This window comes from Solanum tuberosum, unplaced genomic scaffold (genome assembly GCF_000226075.1).
Source record: "Solanum tuberosum cultivar DM 1-3 516 R44 unplaced genomic scaffold, SolTub_3.0 scf00010, whole genome shotgun sequence".
NCBI lineage: Eukaryota > Viridiplantae > Streptophyta > Magnoliopsida > Solanales > Solanaceae > Solanum > Solanum tuberosum.
In genome coordinates, this window is record NW_006238936.1 from 3,592,876 (window position 1) to 3,610,440 (window position 17,565).

Genomic DNA, 17,565 nt, shown 5'->3' on the forward strand with positions numbered 1-17,565 from the left:
ATTTTCTATCAAATAATAGTATCGAGTGTGGTGATCAATGTAAAACTTATTTTTCGTATTTTTAGTAGGAGGAAAGTCATTTTCTTACTTTAAAAAAATAAGTTTTAAAAAGTTTTTGAATCAGAAAAGCATTTTCGTCTCCTTCGAACAAACCCATAAAGTAATTTTTTTTTTCCAGTAGCTTATAGTAACTAAAAAAAGAAAAGGTAGTTGCCATAAAAAAATAAAAAAAGTTACTAGTATGAAAAAGCTTAACCGGGGTTAAATTTTAACCTGAGCATGTCCGATGTGAGTGAAAGAAGCTTTTGATTTTGATTTCATCTATATAGAGTAGAGGGAAGACGAAAAGATATACAGAGAGGGAAACGTAGATAGAGTAATAACAAAGCGGTTTTGGGTATTTGGTAAACGTTGATTATTCAGGTGATAAATTGTTGAGAGGGAAAAAGAAAAGAGCGGTTTTTGGAAATCCAAAAAGGTGGTATTGGTTACTGATTACAAGACTCAAAAAGGCAGAGAGTGGTTTTGTAACTGAAAAAAAAGCAAAGCTAGAAAAATATCAGTAGAAAGAGCACAAAAGCTGTTACAAACACTTATGTGTGTTTACATTTAGAGAGAGAAAGGTGCAGAAAATGGGTGATTATTAACTACAGTAATTTGTTTGCTAGCTAAAATGGATCTTTGCAAGTTTTTGGTTTGGATTTGTAATGATGATAGTTGGGTATGTTGAAGTGCGTGAACACTGAGAAAGGTTTCTTCTTCAAGCTTTGTTGTTACCGTCCCTTATTTGTTGTTTTGGGTTCCTATATTCTATTCTACTGTGAAATTTTGGGTGATTTCTTCTTTTTTTTGGGGCCTTGTTGGTTGAAGGTCATAGAGGAGCTTCTGAGTTACATAGTCAAAATACAGGTGAAAATGAATTGCCGATTCTTTCTTCTTTCTTTTAAAGTTTTGTGGGTTTCAATGAAGTTTTGTTGTTTTCTGAGAAAGAGAGGTAGCAAAGCTTGACTCGGCATCTCTTTATGTTTGTTTCTCTTCTTCTTCTTTGTCTTTTTTATATTTTTCTGAAAATTTTCAACTGCTACTTTAAAGCTTTAGTTAATGCAATTTGCTGATCATTTCATAAATCATTAAATTCCTGATTTGGAATTAGTTCTGTTTTAATGAAAAATGCAGTTTAAATAGCTCTAGCTTCTGTTGAGTTCTGTAACAAGTACTGCTGAGTTCAATTTCTTTTTTCAGTCTCTGTGGCTTTGCTTCATTTCTTTGGCAAGTTGAAGATTTTTTTCAATTTTCTAATTATATGTCTTTTATGTGAGTTTGTTACATTTTCTATTTCTGGTTAATTTGTTTTTGAGTAGGTATGGGAAGTGAGGATTTGTATAGAGACCTCTGGAAAGCATGTGCAGGGCCTTTAGTTGATGTTCCTCGGGATGCAGAGCGAGTTTACTACTTTCCACAGGGTCACATAGAACAAGTATTTCTTTTCAACCCTCTTTTTTATGATGCTAAAGTTCCATTTTCGAAAAAAAATCTGAAATTTTGCTATGGTTGTGTATTAATTGATGCTTATATAGTTAGAGGCTTCGACAAATCAAGCTGTGAATCAACAAATTCCTCAGTTTAATCTTTCTTCTAAGATACTCTGCCGCGTTGTTCACGTTCAGTTACTGGTATATTCTTGATTCTGAATTCTAGCCTTTGTTTATTGAGTTTGTTGCCAATTCCCTGTTATGGTTAATCATTGATCATTCCCCTTCAATTGATAGGCGGAGACAGAGACCGATGAGGTCTATGCCCAGATCACATTGCACCCTGAGGCGGAGGTAACTATCTATAGTAATTGCTTTTAGTTTATCTGCATCTTTTCTTAAGCATCAGGCATATGATGCTAAATGAAGCATCAGTCTCCTCTAAGCCAACTTTCCCTTTAAAAGGGTTGAACAATTATTGGATGATTGCTGTTTAGATTCTTTAGTTTGACTTATTCTCACGTTTCATCGACTTAATTTATTTCCTTGTAGCAAGAGGAGCCTTCTAAACCTGATCCATGCCCACCTGATCTGCCAAAACGAACGGTTCACTCGTTCTGTAAGATTTTAACCGCATCAGATACAAGCACCCATGGAGGATTTTCTGTTCTTCGGAAGCACGCTAATGAATGCCTCCCGCAACTGGTAGTTCTTTCACTTTGTTTTCACTTCCTTTTGTTTTTTCATGAGATGGATGAAGAAAATGGGCTTAAAAATAACAATACGTACTACTTATATTTTCAATATCAGCAACTGTTGTCTAAGTTTCACTCATCTTGATGTTATATAGCAAAATTGGCAGGAGAGAAGGTTCATTTCTCTTCTTCCCTGTCTTAGACTTGATTGCTTTTAGCAAATCTTTAGAGGGTTAGATGTTCTGACATTTTGGACTGATATGTGGCATCAACAGGACATGACTCAGGCGACTCCGACCCAAGATTTGGTTGCCAAAGATCTTCATGGGTATGAGTGGCGATTTAAGCATATCTTTAGAGGTAATTTTTACTTGGTACAGTAAGAATTAACCAATGTTTGCGCTTTGAGTTTTGAGATTGAGAAACTCTCCCAGTATAATAAGTATTTTTAGTTGAATTTATATTCTGGTATACATGTATATTGTCTTGGTTCCTTAATCTACATAGCCACTTTTCAGGCCAACCTCGAAGACACTTGCTTACTACTGGATGGAGTACATTTGTAACATCCAAGAGATTGGTTGCTGGTGATGCTTTCGTATTCCTGAGGTGCTAACTCTCTTTTTTACTTGTTAGGAACTGCTGCTGGTTCATTTTCGATAAAATTAAATCATATTTTATTTTCCATGACATAGATGGTGACACATGTCTTAAATATTGCAGGGATGATAATGGAGAACTGCGTGTTGGGGTTAGACGTCTTGCTCGTCAGCAAAGCCCTATACCTCAATCTGTGATATCCAGCCAAAGTATGCATCTTGGAGTTCTTGCCACTGCATCTCATGCTATTACAACGCAGACTCGGTTTGTTGTGTATTATAAACCAAGGTATTCCTCTATCCTCTCGTAAAATGTTTACACTGTGCATGTTATATGACATCTTCCTAATTCTTTTGATACCATATGACATCAATCAGGACAAGCCAATTTATAGTTGGATTAAACAAGTATCTGGAGGCTGTGAGTCATGGGTTCTCAGTGGGTATGCGTTTCAGGATGAGGTTTGAAGGAGAAGATTCTCCTGAAAGAAGGTTCACAATTCATTTCCTTTTCTTGTGTTAATTTGAAGGTCATGCTGCTGTTGCAGCTTTTGATTTCTGTGGGTTTTAATTGTCAGGTTTACAGGAACTATAGTTGGAACTGGTGACATTTCCTCACAATGGTCAGAATCTAAATGGCGATCCTTGAAGGTGAAGAATATGTTTGGTTTCATAGATGGAAACGTTTGGCACATTCATTGTCTCGTTTTGATACTTGTTTAAGTTTTACTCTCTTCTAGATTCAATGGGATGAACCAGCATCCATGGTAAGGCCAGACAGGGTTTCACCATGGGAGATAGAGCCTTTTGTCGCTTCTACATGTGTAGATGTTGCACAACCAGGAATAAAGAGCAAAAGACCCCGTCCCCTTGATCTTCCCCGCACTGGTATATAGTTACTTCTGAACTCGTATCTCACTTTTCCTTTCCCCTTCTACAATTCCAGTCATTGGAATCCAGCAATAAATGTTTTTTTGCAGAGATTGCAGTTGCCTCGGCTGCTTCTCCATTCTGGTGCCCTGGATCTGGTCCTACTCTTGAAGTGAGCCACTTAGGTGGTATTACGGATGTGCAAAGTCATGATAACCAACTATTCTGGTCCTCAAAGCAGAATAGCTGCCTCTCCAACGGCGTGAGCAACACTAGTTGTAGGACACATCTCAGTGGAGCTTGGCAGCATAGTATGCTTGCAAATGGTTCCCTCAATCTGCTCCGAGACTCTATTGAAGACAACAAGCAGCTGATCACACGATCAGCTCTGTTGGATTATGGTTCTCCGATGTCTTCAAAGGCAAGTAGTGGCCTCTTACATGACCAAGTGAATAGGGGTAATAAACGTGAGATCTCTTCTGGTTGTCGCTTATTTGGAATTGACTTGCGGAACAACTCTAATAATACGTCTACTAAGGCGAAAGAAATACTTGGTCCCAACATTACATCCAACTGCGCTGATGAGGCACCCATTGTGCATGACGAGTCTGAAATTGATAAGGACCAGAACGTTGAGCATCTGAATCCTTCAGATGAAAAGAAACAAGTCCAATTGGAGGCACTACCAAAGGATACACTCAAACAAGGCCCCACTTCTTCAAGAACTCGTACTAAGGTACACAAGATAGTTTATGTTAGTTCTTTAGATTGTTGGAACCATTTGTTCACTTTACTTATCTGTAAGCATATTTATCCAAATTATAGGTGCAAATGCAAGGGGTTCGTGTTGGACGTGCAGTTGACTTGACTGCACTAAGTGGCTATGATGATCTCATCAGTGAGTTGGAGAAGATATTTGATATCAAGGGAGAGCTTTGCCCTCGAAACAAATGGGAAGTTGTGTACACGGATGATGAGGGTGATATGATGCTTGTGGGGGATGATCCATGGCTGTGAGTCTCTGCAACCGTTTTTATTTTCATTAGCTTTTTTCATTGACTAGTTCTGATTTAATTTCTTGATTGCAGCGAGTTCTGCAACATGGTGAGGAGGATATTTATATATTCTAGCGAGGAAGTGAAGAAGATGACTCCTAGATGTAAGCTTCCTATCTTATCATTGGAAGGTGAAGGGACAATGCCGAGTGTAGATTCAGAGCTAAAGGCTGAAGGATGATGACTTGCACAAAATTGTTGATACAAGGGCTTAAGGAATAGACATGTTTTTTTCTTTAATTTAATTTTCGCGTGTTTCTCTCCTCTGATAAGAAAAACTAGGAAGACTGGAGTTTGTGATTTGCTCCAAAGTAGAAGAGCAGTAAGGAAGTAGATTAATGTTAGATTTTACTAATGTTGTAGTTAAGAAACTTGGTGAAAGTTAGTTGTGGAAAATGTGAATACTTTTGTGGTTGTTGACAACTTTTGGTGGGGTTTGATTTGATCAGTCTGTGGAAAAAGCAAACAAACTTAGACATGCTTGTTTCTTGATGGCAAACTATGGTTGTGCTATTTCTTTATAGCGCTGAGTGGAAAAGAGCGACAGTAACTGCAACATAACAGCTATGAATTTGTGGCCCCCCATTATCTTTTCAGGCTCTGCCTCAAGTCCGTACTATTTTAATTATTTGGCACATTACTACTGACTATATACTCCATAGAAGATTGATTTTTCAAGGCTAAATACATATGCACATGGTACCCAGTAATGGTCCTTCTTTGCTCTGCATGTTATCCTCAACTAAGAAAAATTATACTTTTAACCCTGTGGTCCTTAAAGCTTGGAATCTCATTTTATTCATGGTTTCTTTATAAAATGCGTAATTATATGGTGTTTGGTGGGATTACAAATGGCAACCCTTTAGGGGGTTCAATATTTGTGATCTAAGTCTGTCTGTTTGTGAAGAAAGAAAATGTGCTCAAGTTTACTAGCTACTAGCTAGTGGTGTTGTCATTTAGGATTCTTTCTAGCAAAACTAAAAAGAGTTGCTTTTCGAAAGGAGATAAAAATAAACGTACAATATCTTTGTGACAAAGACGTGAAATATTTTCAGTTTGGGCAACGTCTTTTTCTCTAATTTCAAATCTTATGAGGTCGTCATCCCTTGTGCTACTCCAAATTTGCTTAGACTTTTTGGACTGTCCTTTTGTTTTGGAGCTTATACTTGATGTAATTTGGAGTGCCTTGGGAGCTGGATAATGGGCCTAGCATTGAATAGCAACAAGACAGTGCAATTAGCTATGACCCCTGCAAACTGGACTGCATGTGACTTGCCGTACTCTTCTTCTAGCTGTTGGACCCTACCTTGGCCCGAGTCGTTTTCAGAGTGGGCAGACTGTTATCTGAGTCTCTTTTGCCCGTAGAGCAAACCTTGAAGGGGCATGCCAATGAGAGCTTCTGCCCCCACATGCCACAACTAGGGCCGTTTGCAATTTCATCCCTCTTTTTTTTCTTAGCTTGACACAAATGCAGACACTTATCTCATCAAAACCTTGCTTGCATTACTATGCAGAAAGAAATTGTATGGTAGCTCTTTGGATTGGTTTATTAGGTCAAGAGTTCACATGCCGACCTGATTCTTTTTCATGGCCAAGCATGTAGAAATTCTTTGTAATTTGGATGACTGTGAGATTCGAACCCAGACCTCTGTTAGCCCTGATACCATATTAAAGTGTATGACCATCTCATATTAAAATTTAATCTATTAGAGAGATGACACTTTTAGAAGTTACTTATATTTTCAACACATGTACTAGAATTGATCTAATTTGATCATGTTAAGGAACAAGTGTTTCTTCAGTCTTGCTGAATATATATATGATGATGTATTAGAAGTGTATGATTTCTTACATGTATCAAACTGAAATAGACCTTCATTATTGTTTTTCTTTTGTTTAGGAATCAAAGAACTTATCTCGGACTTTTTTTTTTTTTTAAGCAAGTCCGCTAGGCAAGGTGTGCCTAGGGCTAGTTTTATTAATAAAATAAAAAGGATCTCAAAGAGAAGAGTACAAGTAAGGGGGGCTAGGCCTTACCTTACTAATCTTAATGAGGTAGCAAACCTCTATTAATTAACAAGCATGAAGAAAATAAGAGCTAGAGAAAACTAGATATTTTATGATCATCATAGAGTTTATAATACACTCTGTGAGGATACTACAAATGAGGATGCTTAAATAATGCAAAAATATAAAATCTAAGAATAAAGCTAGGTTATCAACCTCAAACTTTATTTTATATATGTAAGAATTAAAAGAGATGGATTGCCCGTGTAAAGTAATTTGAAGTATGTCCCTCTTGTCTTCTTCATCAAATATTTCCAACAAAACTTGATAGTTCATCACTTCTTTTTGGATCGTGTTGTTGTTGAAACTGTTATATGATTTTGCTTTGCTAGTCGCATTGGTAGGTGCCTTGGAATAAATTCCTCAGTCACCTTACCATCCCAACTATGTTGCCTTTCATATGTCTTCTTATTGTTTTTGTTGCTTCCACTTCTTTGTAGCTAGGCGAGAGATCTCCATCCTTGGCTACCTTATCAAATAATATGTCTAACATATCATCCTCATCATCTTCGTCAAACATTTCACTGCCCAAGTCACTATCATAAGTTGTAGTTGGACTACGTCTTGAAACTTCAGCTTCTGGCTCATGACTTATTTCCAATACCTTGGTGTTAATGGTCAAGATCTTTTGAAGTTATCAATTGTCACTGCCATAGGTGGATTTGCCTTACTTAAAGGCACAAATATGGGTGCTTGAGGACTTAACTTACTCCTTGTAGGTGCATGTTCCTCTTTTTCAACTAAATCTGCCCATCTAGAATCACTTGTTTCCTTCACCAAACTCTTGTCATTCCTTTTGGAATGTGGTATGATCATTGGGTTTTCTTTATTCAGAGTAGTTTCTGGATTAGAAACTTGAAGAATTGGACTGGACAAAGCATGGAGCTCTTGATCAGAATTGGTCATTAGGGCATTAAAGGTGTTAGAGCACACAATCTACCTTGACACTTTATCTTCACAATTTATCGTTTGCTCCTTGCGTGGTGGGTTAGTGCAATCTAGTTGTTGTAGTTTGGCTGGAGAAATATTTTGCTTGGTACTTCAGTACAGCCTTCCTTATCATTGTCCTTCAAAGTGAAGTCATGATCGCATGTACCACCAGATTTGAAAATTTGATTCAAATTCTCTTTACACGGTTGCACCTTATTAGCCTGGCAAGAATCTTGAATTGTATCCAAACTAGGATTTTTCCCAAATAAAACACCAGCAGTAGGTAGTTTAGGATTCGAAGCTAGATCAGACTCCAAATTAATCACGGGAACCATCGAATCACTAGTAATATCATCATTTGCACTCAAAACCAAAGTATCATCTTGAACACAAGTATCAACTACTCGATCTCCATTATTTTTAATGGCTTCCACAATTGCTATTTCATTATTATTTGCATTTGCAACTCGAGTATTATCATCAATCCTTTGATCTATGTTTGCTAGTCCCCTCTTCTCATTTAAAATTTGTCTCAAATCACCTTGAAATTTCTCACCATTGAATTGTTCATCTCCAACCATTCCATTATCTTTGTGATTTTTATCTTGATTCTTTTTTAAAATCAATCGACAACTGTTTTCATCATGACCTTGATGCTTACAATGGTTACAATATAAAGGTAAATTATCATAAACAAATTCTTGAAAAACCTCTTGAATCTTACCGGTTTGCTCGACCAAATACTGGAGACGCATCCTCTTAGGCAGCTTGTCCATAAGATCGAGTATCACCTTCACCCTAGCAGTGCTAGGCCTTGTCTTGTATTATGTTGCCATGTCAATAACTATTGGCCTTCTAACCGCTGATGCCATCAACAACAAGGATCTCTTGGCAAATAAATCTGGTGACAATCGAGGCAACGAAATTCACACCGCAGCCATTGAAGTTTCTTCTCTAGAATTGAAATCTATTGTCTAAGGAAATACCCTATAAAGATGTTGCTCTCCACGGAAAGGTAAAAAGTTTACCGATTTTGATAGAGCAACCACATAATCTTCATATTGGTCTATCCTTAGCAGAATATGTCTACGAACAAGTAAACCAACTAAACAGTTTCCTTTTATGCCTAAGTGTTTAGGTAAAACTGTTCGCAAATCCTTCATTTCTAGTGTATCGGATGAGAACTTAATAATTACAGCTTGATGTAATCCTTCTTCCTGTGCGAAAACCTGTCGTTCTCCCTTTGTGAATTGAATCGTAGGCTCTCCATGTACATATTGAATCTGTTTCAACTGAATTTTTGTCAAATTTTTGACATCTTGATTTGTGGTTAATCGAGTTGGAAAAGGATGTTTGTTGATTAGGATTAGGGTTTGTCTCTCCCACAACCAAAGGCCGGGGAGAGATGTGCGCAGACATGGCTGCTGCTAAGTCTCCATCGCAATTGCTCAAGGTTTAGGTCATCCGCAGAAATGTGCGCAACTATTTTGATTTATTGAACTATGTTTGTTATCACGTTCTTTGTATTTTATTTGTTTTCATCAAAACATATAGAATGCATATTTCAAATAATTAACAACAACAATTGAAGTGCACAAATATCTGATTTTGGGAACCATCATTTAAGCCATACATATGGGGTCGTTTGGTAGGCCGCATTAAAATAAATAGTCTATGTATTATGTATGGTATTATTTAGTATTATGTTTGGTAGGAATTTGGGCCTGTGTATAACTAATTCATGGATTAGTTATACCTCCTACATGGTATTATAGGGTGTATTACTAATACCTTCCATTTGGAGGTATTAGTAATACATTGGAAATAATACCATGGGATAAGTCTATGCAAAGACAAAAATATCCCTCAAATCATTTTAATTATTTTATTTATTATCTTGATTTTATGTTTTATATTTGTACTAGTAAATTTATTTAAATAAATTAGCTTACAAATTATTTAGAGAAAGTTGTTTGTTACTACATAAATCCAATACAAATTAATACAATATTTGAAATGTGAGTTGCTTAATATTAACTAATTAAAAAGGCAAATATATCAACGTCTTAATTGAATGTATAATTTTATTTTTATATATATGAACTAGACGAACTAGTTTATGCTTTAGAAGACCTTGATCTTTCAATACAACTTTGTTTGACTCATAACATACAAAGAAAAGCTAAAAGAATCAACACCCAAATATATTGCCTAGATACAAATGCAGCAACCCAATGGGGATGTAATGATAGATCTTTTGATATGAATTCTTACTAGCAAATTTGTCTGCTAAGAGTTCATTAATGTATTTTTGACTTACTCTTTTGTCAAATTTTTCTATTTTTTCTATTAGATTTGTAATTTTTCCAGGAATATTTTCTTTAATAGATTTTATTTCTAATTCTATTAATTTTAGTCTTAAGGCTATTTGCTTATGACTTTCTATTAGGTCGTTTAATATATCTATAGCTTCTTTTAAGCTCATTTTATTCAGATAAATAATAATCAGATGTATTCATGTTATTTATTACTATTTCTGAATAGTCATGAATTGAAAATTCTTCTTCGAATTCTTCTTGAATGATTAGTTGTATGATCTTATTTTTTAGATCATGATTTAAGTTGATTACCTTTAGTATAGTTACTAAGTTTTTATATATATTTGTGTGGTTTCTAATTATTTGTATTTGAACAATTTATAAAATTGCATACATATTAAAACTACAACTTGCAATTTTTATGTGTAAATGTAGATGATTTATTCAGTTTTACTATTGTTTACGTCTTTTCAATTTTAAAAGTTGATAGTTTATCTTCTTCTTTTTTTAAATTGAAAATTGACATTTTGTAAGTAATCAATTTACTAAGATGACAATTATTTATCCTCAAATAATTTAAGTGAAAAAAGGCAAAACATGACAACAAAATTGTTCTTCTCATAGCTAGTTAGAAGGCCAATAAAAAAAAAATATTGTACGCCAATTATTTACCTTAACGTAATTACATAATAATTCAAGGGTATAATTGGAAAGGAGATTTTTTATAAAGTTTTAACCCAATTCCAAAATGGGGTTGGAACCAATGAACAAAACACTTGGTAAAAATAAACCCTACATTACTAATCCCTGCACTATTAATCCCTGCATTACTTATCCCAGCATTAGTAATCCCTGCATTATTCATTTTTGTACCAAACGACCCCATAGTGCACAAATATCTGAATCTAGTCATTTTTACTTGAACGGCCTATCAATCATATTCGTTTGAAGCTACGATTGGTCAAGTCTAACTTCAGACAAGCTGACAAAGGCGAAACCAGTATTGAAGTTTGGGGTTCTAAATTTCCTTCCTCTTCCTTATTCAATCAGTTTTTGTTAGGGGTTCACAAGTTATTACTTAATTTTCTAGTACAAATATAGGGTCTACGGAAAAGCTACTGGGTTCGTCCGAATCCACGAATTCCCACATAGCTCCGTCCCTGAACAAACATGTCTAAAATTATTCCAAATTAATAGATGTGTAAAAAATAATACTAAAAACCATATACAAATTAAATAGTGATACCCATGAAATTCTTACATCAATGCTAGTTAGACAATAAACTGCAAGTGCAACCTTGGTGAATAGATGCTCATAAGTCACCGTTTAGGCCCAAATACACTTGGGCTAGCCCGTACTAAAATATGGGCCGTGAAAGATTAGTGTGCCCAAAAGAGTTGCAGGTAGAGGCGTACAAAATCGAACTGAAAACCAAACCAAACCGCAAATCAAAAAAGAAACTCAACTGGTGGTTTGGTTTGACTTAGTTTGGTATTGGAAAAAAACCCCGACTATATTTGAGTTTGTTTGGTTTTAACTAAAAAAAAACCAACCCGAAACCAAACCAACCCAACATAATATATAAAATTTTAAAATTTTATTTTATACATAAAAGTAATTACTTTTATATAATTTTTAAATATTTCTTATACATTTTCATAGTTTTTATCTTTTAATATATTATTTCAAGTTTGAAACTTAAAATTCTAAATGGTCCAATAAAGATTATAGTCCAAAGATGTTGGTAATTATAATAAAGCTTAAATCAAAATCAAATTAATACTAATGCAAAAAGAAATCAAGTCAACACTAAGAATGATAATAATATTGAATATATGTTCTTTAGTTTTACATTGGTTTAGACAATTAAATTTCCTTTAATATTTAGTCATGTAACTAATACTTATTAAACTTAATTTTAGCATGATTTAGTACTTTTAAATTATGATCATTGTCATTATTACTTATTAATTTGCAATATTTGTTTTACGCGATTTCATTATTATTATTTTTGTTGGATTTTAGTGTCATTAATCATATCATATTTTGTTATATTTTTAAGAAACATCTTAGATAGTTGTATTTTGGTAGGACTAAAGAAATATTTGAAGTACAAGTAAATTATATGTTTGTATGAATACTTTACAGGAAAACCCCAAAAAAATCCGAAACTCCGAAAAACCCAAAAAAATCCGAGGTTTATTGATTTGATTTGGTTTATAAATTTAAAAATTCGACACAAATAATTTGATTTGATATTTGAAAAACCCGAATCAACCCGACCATGTACAACCCTAATTGTGGGGACCAAATCGAAGGTCCTTCTTTCTTGAAAAATTTCAACTACTGTAATCAATGATTACATTTTACAATATTGGATAGAAAAAATAATAATTAGAATTTCTTTTATTACTTAGATTTTAAAGAATTCTGAAGAAACTTGAATAAATAGTATTTTTCCCATCAACAAATCGAACATCTAAATATTTTGTTACTCCTTTGCCTCTTCCATTCCCTCCAACTAATTTATCAACGAGGAAAAAGAGGTACCCTTCGATTTTGTTATTTAGAGTGAATATATCTTTATCAATATATATATATATATATATAGGGGTGTTCACGGGTCGGTTTGGATTGGTTATTGATAAAAACCAAAATCAAACCAACTTAATCGGTTTTGAAATTATCAAAATCAAACCAAACCAAATATAATATATATTTATCGGTTTGGTGGTTATCGGTTTCGGTTTGGTTATTCAGTTATTAACCATATACAAAAATAAAAGAAACAATTCATTCAAAATGTGAAAAAAGTGACAACAATCCATTCAAAACGAAAAATAGTTAGAATGACTTAAATTAATGAACTTTCGATCACTAAATTTACTATCAATAAAGCTTTAAAATTCACTATATTGGCCTAGAAGGAAGAGACAATAACATTTTCAGTCCCACAAGAATTGTAGTAGACACTCATATACATGAAATCAATAAGTTAAATGTTTCATATCTTGGGAATTTTTGCTTTCAATAAGTAAATTATAAAGAAATTTTAATGAAAATATGTATAAGACCTTTTAAATTGTTTCTAAAAATAATATATTAAGTATGTATATTAATAAAATATATGTATATAATTCATCGATTCGGTTCGGTTATTTCTTCGATTTTTTTCGAATAAAACCATAAACAAACCAAATACTATCGGTTTTCAAAAAATCTAAAACCAAACCAAACCCAAATAAAATCGATTTTATTTTTATCGGTTTGGTTCGGTTTTTCCGTTTTGGATCGGTTTTTATCCAAACCATGAACACCCCTATATATATATACTCCTCATTTAGCTAACAATACATATTTATTCTTTTTATTAACATATTGAATTCATAAATATTCTATAATTGTTTTTTTACTTAAAAAATGTCAGGTGATTTATAAAAATTACCTCACGCATTTACTTTACTCCCTTCAGATTCAATTAACTAAAGAAAAACTCAATCCCTCTTTTATTCGGACCCAATCCAAACTTATTTTATGACTAAGTAGAAAGGGGTTGATTTTTTTTTCCGACTATGAGTGTAACTATGCATCATTTGTTAGACGGTAAGAGTATATGTACATCACTTTCTTAATGAGAGATATATTCTCTCTAAATCGCAAATTGAGGGTATATTTTCCCCTTTTTCCTTATAAATATTTTTCTCATTTACCCCTTTATTTTTTTTCCTTCTATATTTGGGTATAGCCCGCGTTTCAGAGCTTAATTATTTGTGCAATGATATAAAAAAAATTAAAAGTCAATAAATATGCAAAAGCAGAATAATTAAGAGAAAATACATTAAAAAAATTGCTTTCTCCAAACATCTTTTTATGATTTTTAAAATATAAAATGAGAAAAATACTTATAATAAAGCTAATAATTATATGAATGGTATCATGGTTTTCACGTGATACTAATAAGAGAAAACTAACATGTTATTGCTAAAAATTGTCGGTCTCGTCGACCTCTCTTTCTCTATGATATATATTTCCTATTAAAAAAGCATAACAAAAGTGCAGTAATAGTTTTAATAAAATAAATAAGTTACACATTCAGAAATTCTATAAAATATTTTAAGTCATAATTATGTCAACATTAATTTAAAGTTAATAAAATGCAATCAAATTTTTAAATAGTAATAATGTGATTTGATTCTTTCTTTACAAAAAGTACGTAGGTTATAGGGATAAGCGTCTGAAAAATACCTCAATTTTGGTCGGATTTGCTGTTGCGATACTAAACTTTCACGAGGACCTATTACCTCCCTAGACTATTTAATACCGTATTTTTTACCCCCTGAACTATTTAATAGTGTATTTTAAAGGTATATATGTGCCCACGTGGACACATTACTATTTATAATTTTGCATTATTTTTTATGTCCACGTGGACAAATATATATGTTTAAAATACGGTATTAAATAGTCTAGGGAGGTAATAGGTCCTCATGAAAGTTTAGTATCGCAACAGCAAATCCGACCAAAGTTGTATCAAGTTTGATGATATAACCTAGGGACAGGGGTCTGAAAAATACCTCAACTTTGGTCGAATTTGCTGTTGCGATACTAAACTTTCATGAGGACCTATTACCTCCCTAGACTATTTAATACCGTATTTTTTACCCCCTGAACTATTTAATAGTGTATTTTAAAGGTATATATGTGCCCACGTGGACACATTACTATTTATAATTTTGCATTATTTTTTATGTCCACGTGGACAAATATATATGTTTAAAATACGGTATTAAATAGTCTAGGGAGGTAATAGGTCCTCATGAAAGTTTAGTATCGCAACAGCAAATTCGACCAAAGTTGAGGTATTTTTCAGACCCCTGTCCCTAGGTTATATCATCAAACTTGATAATTAAGGCTTTTTGTGAGACTAATAATTTAGTGGAATAATTTTTTCTTTATTTATGTGGTGTTGCTTATGTTACCTTTGTTTTCGTTATCTTGTCCCTCCTTAAAGAAAATAATTAAACTTTATAGCATTTGGAGTTTATCATGAATTGATATTATCTTACGCCATTTTCCATTTATTTATAATTTAGGTAAGGATCCTTTACAACTTAATCACGACATGTTTATCTTCGATCATCAAATTATAAAGTAGAAAATATCATACCAAATGTTATAATCATACAATAACCATATATATGAAATTGTTAGAAAGAGAAATAATCATTTTTTTAAAGTTAATTCATATTTTCAGTAAAAGAGAGGAGCAAAGTAAACATAATCACTCTCTTGATTGTGACCTATAATAATATTCTTTCAATTCTTCGATTCTCATTTTATTTTTATTATCACTAATTTATGTTGACAATTCACAATTTCTTTCTTTGCTAATATAGGCGTTATTAATGCGTAATGATGTTAACACCCCCTATCTATAAGATAGAATTTGCTTTTGCTTTAAATGAAATTGAATCAAGTTGAAAGTCATATCGTAAATCAACTGCCTTCCTTCCTATCTCTTAATTTTGCTATCAACTTTAAATATTGTACATTATCTTTCTTCTTTGTGATGTTAATGTATCCATCTAGTATCCAAATGTTACATTACGTGACATTTTATGAAGAAGCAATTTTAAGAAAGAAGGTACGTTGGTATTTTGGATAGACGGGGTGTTTGGCTAATTAATGCTCCACATGTTCACAGGAAGGCAATGAATATTAACTAATGTGACATATCAATCATAATTTATTTTGGGAATTTTGGTGGACAGAGAAGACAAAACATATATCAAATCAAGCTTTACTTTTGATGATCCAAGGAGCAATTTTCATTACCTCTCAGTCTCTCACCCCTGCAAAAAGCAAATTGCTGGTCAGGAAAATGCACTTTTTTTCCCCTCACTGTTCGATATTCATATAAGGTGGTCCTAATAGATCCACACATACATTGAGTTAATTTAAGAGTGAGTGTTCTATGACATGATTATTTTTATACCCAATGCTAAAACTCAATTTTTTTATTTAAGAATAAAGTAATTTTAATTTCTACCGATCCTACCACAATCTTGTTGGTCACACTTTTTATTTCTACCACCGTTTGATATAAGTGGTGGACAATTTGTATATTAGTGCTATAACATTTGCCACTGCCTCTTTGTTTTTCTATAGATTTACGATTAGTTTTTTTTCTAAAAAAGTTGGATTAAATGTTATTTATTTTTAAGTGATAAGGATTTAATTGAGGAAAAGAACAAGACAAATCAAAGTCAAAGGAGGAGGCCAAAGGTAAAGGTGCCCAAAAAAATATACTCCTATCTTTAGTTTGTTTCTCTTTAATGACTAGTATTAGTATTCTTTATTTTTGGTTGTCTCTTTTTTCTTTCTTTAATTTGAAAATGATGTAGGAAAGACCCAACTTTTTCTTTCCTTTTCTCTTTTTTCTAAAAAGTCTGAGTTTCTTTTTCTAAGGGTAGAAGTCTAAAATTGAAATTTTTATTGCTGAATCATTTGCCCTTTTTTACATTCTCACCTTTCTTCATTGCCACCTTTGATTTCTAGAATTTTTGTAACTTTTGTAGTTTTGTGTACCAATACCAATATTCCTCCTCTTTTACTAGAATTGTCACACATCAGGCTAATATAAAATATTTACTCATGAGTTGAATAAAATATAGCTTAGTAACTTCGAGAGAGGGGGTGTGTCCTCACAAGGAGTCCCAATGATCAGGTCAGGCATGGAGTGACACTGATGAAATCTAAAATATATGATCCGAACATTATCGCTGAAAAACCTGACAAGTAAAAGTGAGTCAAGAGAGTATAAGGGTGACTTACATCATAATATGATTAATGACAAAATTAAACAATTTTGTATAAAATCAGGATACTAGATTCGATTGGGAAAATAAAAGCATCATCTAGAATAGACAAGCCATTTGCAGATTCAACAGAGACAGAAATTTAATTACTGTTTTCTGCACATAAAAATGTACAAAAGTTTTGACATATGCGTGGGATTGAATGAGACATTTTTTGGGTAAAATTCAAGCAAAAAAATCCAATCTATCTCTGAAAAAGAGCTGACATTTCCTATTATGCTTTAGAATCCAATGCTATCCTTCATCCTAAAGTCCCAAACATACTCTAAATTCTCATATAAAATAAAAACTTAGATTTAAAAGAGAACAAATACTTCTCCATCTTATTAATTACTTTCTCCGTTTCAAAAATAATGATCTCCTCTAATTTTGTACATTTGACATAACTTTAATTTAAGACCACAAGATTCAAAAGTTTTCTTTATTTACTTAAACTTTGTGTCAAATCAAATTAGACCATTCTTTGTGAAACGGAGGGAGTATAACTATTGTCCAAACAACATTAAATATTTTACCAAATAATGTCAATCTAAGACTTTGTATAGGCATAGTCTGTTACTATCTTTACAGAAGTAATCATAACCATTCATATAGTCAATCCACTATCAATAATTTAGCAAATTATCTTAGTCAAAAAAATTTGGTTTTCTTTTCAACCCTTCGATTTTCTTCAAATCTAT

General features: G+C 33.0%; 1 protein-coding gene across 3 annotated transcripts; it reads left to right on the plus strand.

The window, feature by feature from the left end:
* Positions 1-284: 284 nt before the first annotated feature.
* On the plus strand, positions 285-5,190 carry LOC102586095 (auxin response factor 18). 3 transcript variants are annotated; one of them, XM_006339662.2, is made up of 15 exons: positions 285-751; positions 871-909; positions 1,362-1,477; positions 1,578-1,673; positions 1,770-1,826; positions 2,025-2,177; positions 2,443-2,527; positions 2,686-2,776; positions 2,891-3,055; positions 3,145-3,258; positions 3,345-3,417; positions 3,507-3,654; positions 3,756-4,372; positions 4,462-4,649; positions 4,725-5,190. In XM_006339662.2, the coding sequence occupies exons 1-15, from the start codon at positions 724-726 to the stop codon at positions 4,870-4,872; spliced, it is 2,118 nt and encodes a 705-aa protein (XP_006339724.1). In that variant the 5' UTR covers positions 285-723; the 3' UTR covers positions 4,873-5,190. The 3 variants fall into 3 exon arrangements, with proteins under 3 accessions (XP_006339724.1, XP_006339723.1, XP_006339725.1); XM_006339661.2 differs by having other exon boundaries at positions 290-751; positions 3,747-4,372; XM_006339663.2 differs by lacking the exon at positions 871-909 and having other exon boundaries at positions 291-751; positions 3,747-4,372.
* Positions 5,191-17,565: the final 12,375 nt, after the last annotated feature.

What these genes read in the sequence shown, in the direction of transcription:
- LOC102586095 (XM_006339661.2), top strand. Translation starts at nt 724, where the DNA reads ATGTTGAAGTGCGTGAACACTGAGAAAG. An exon ending in GTGCGTGAACACTGAGAAAG is followed by an intron (nt 752 to 870) that starts GTTTCTTCTTCA and finishes TGTTGGTTGAAG; the next exon opens with GTCATAGAGGAGCTTCTGAG. An exon ending in GTTACATAGTCAAAATACAG is followed by an intron (nt 910 to 1,361) that starts GTGAAAATGAAT and finishes GTTTTTGAGTAG; the next exon opens with GTATGGGAAGTGAGGATTTG.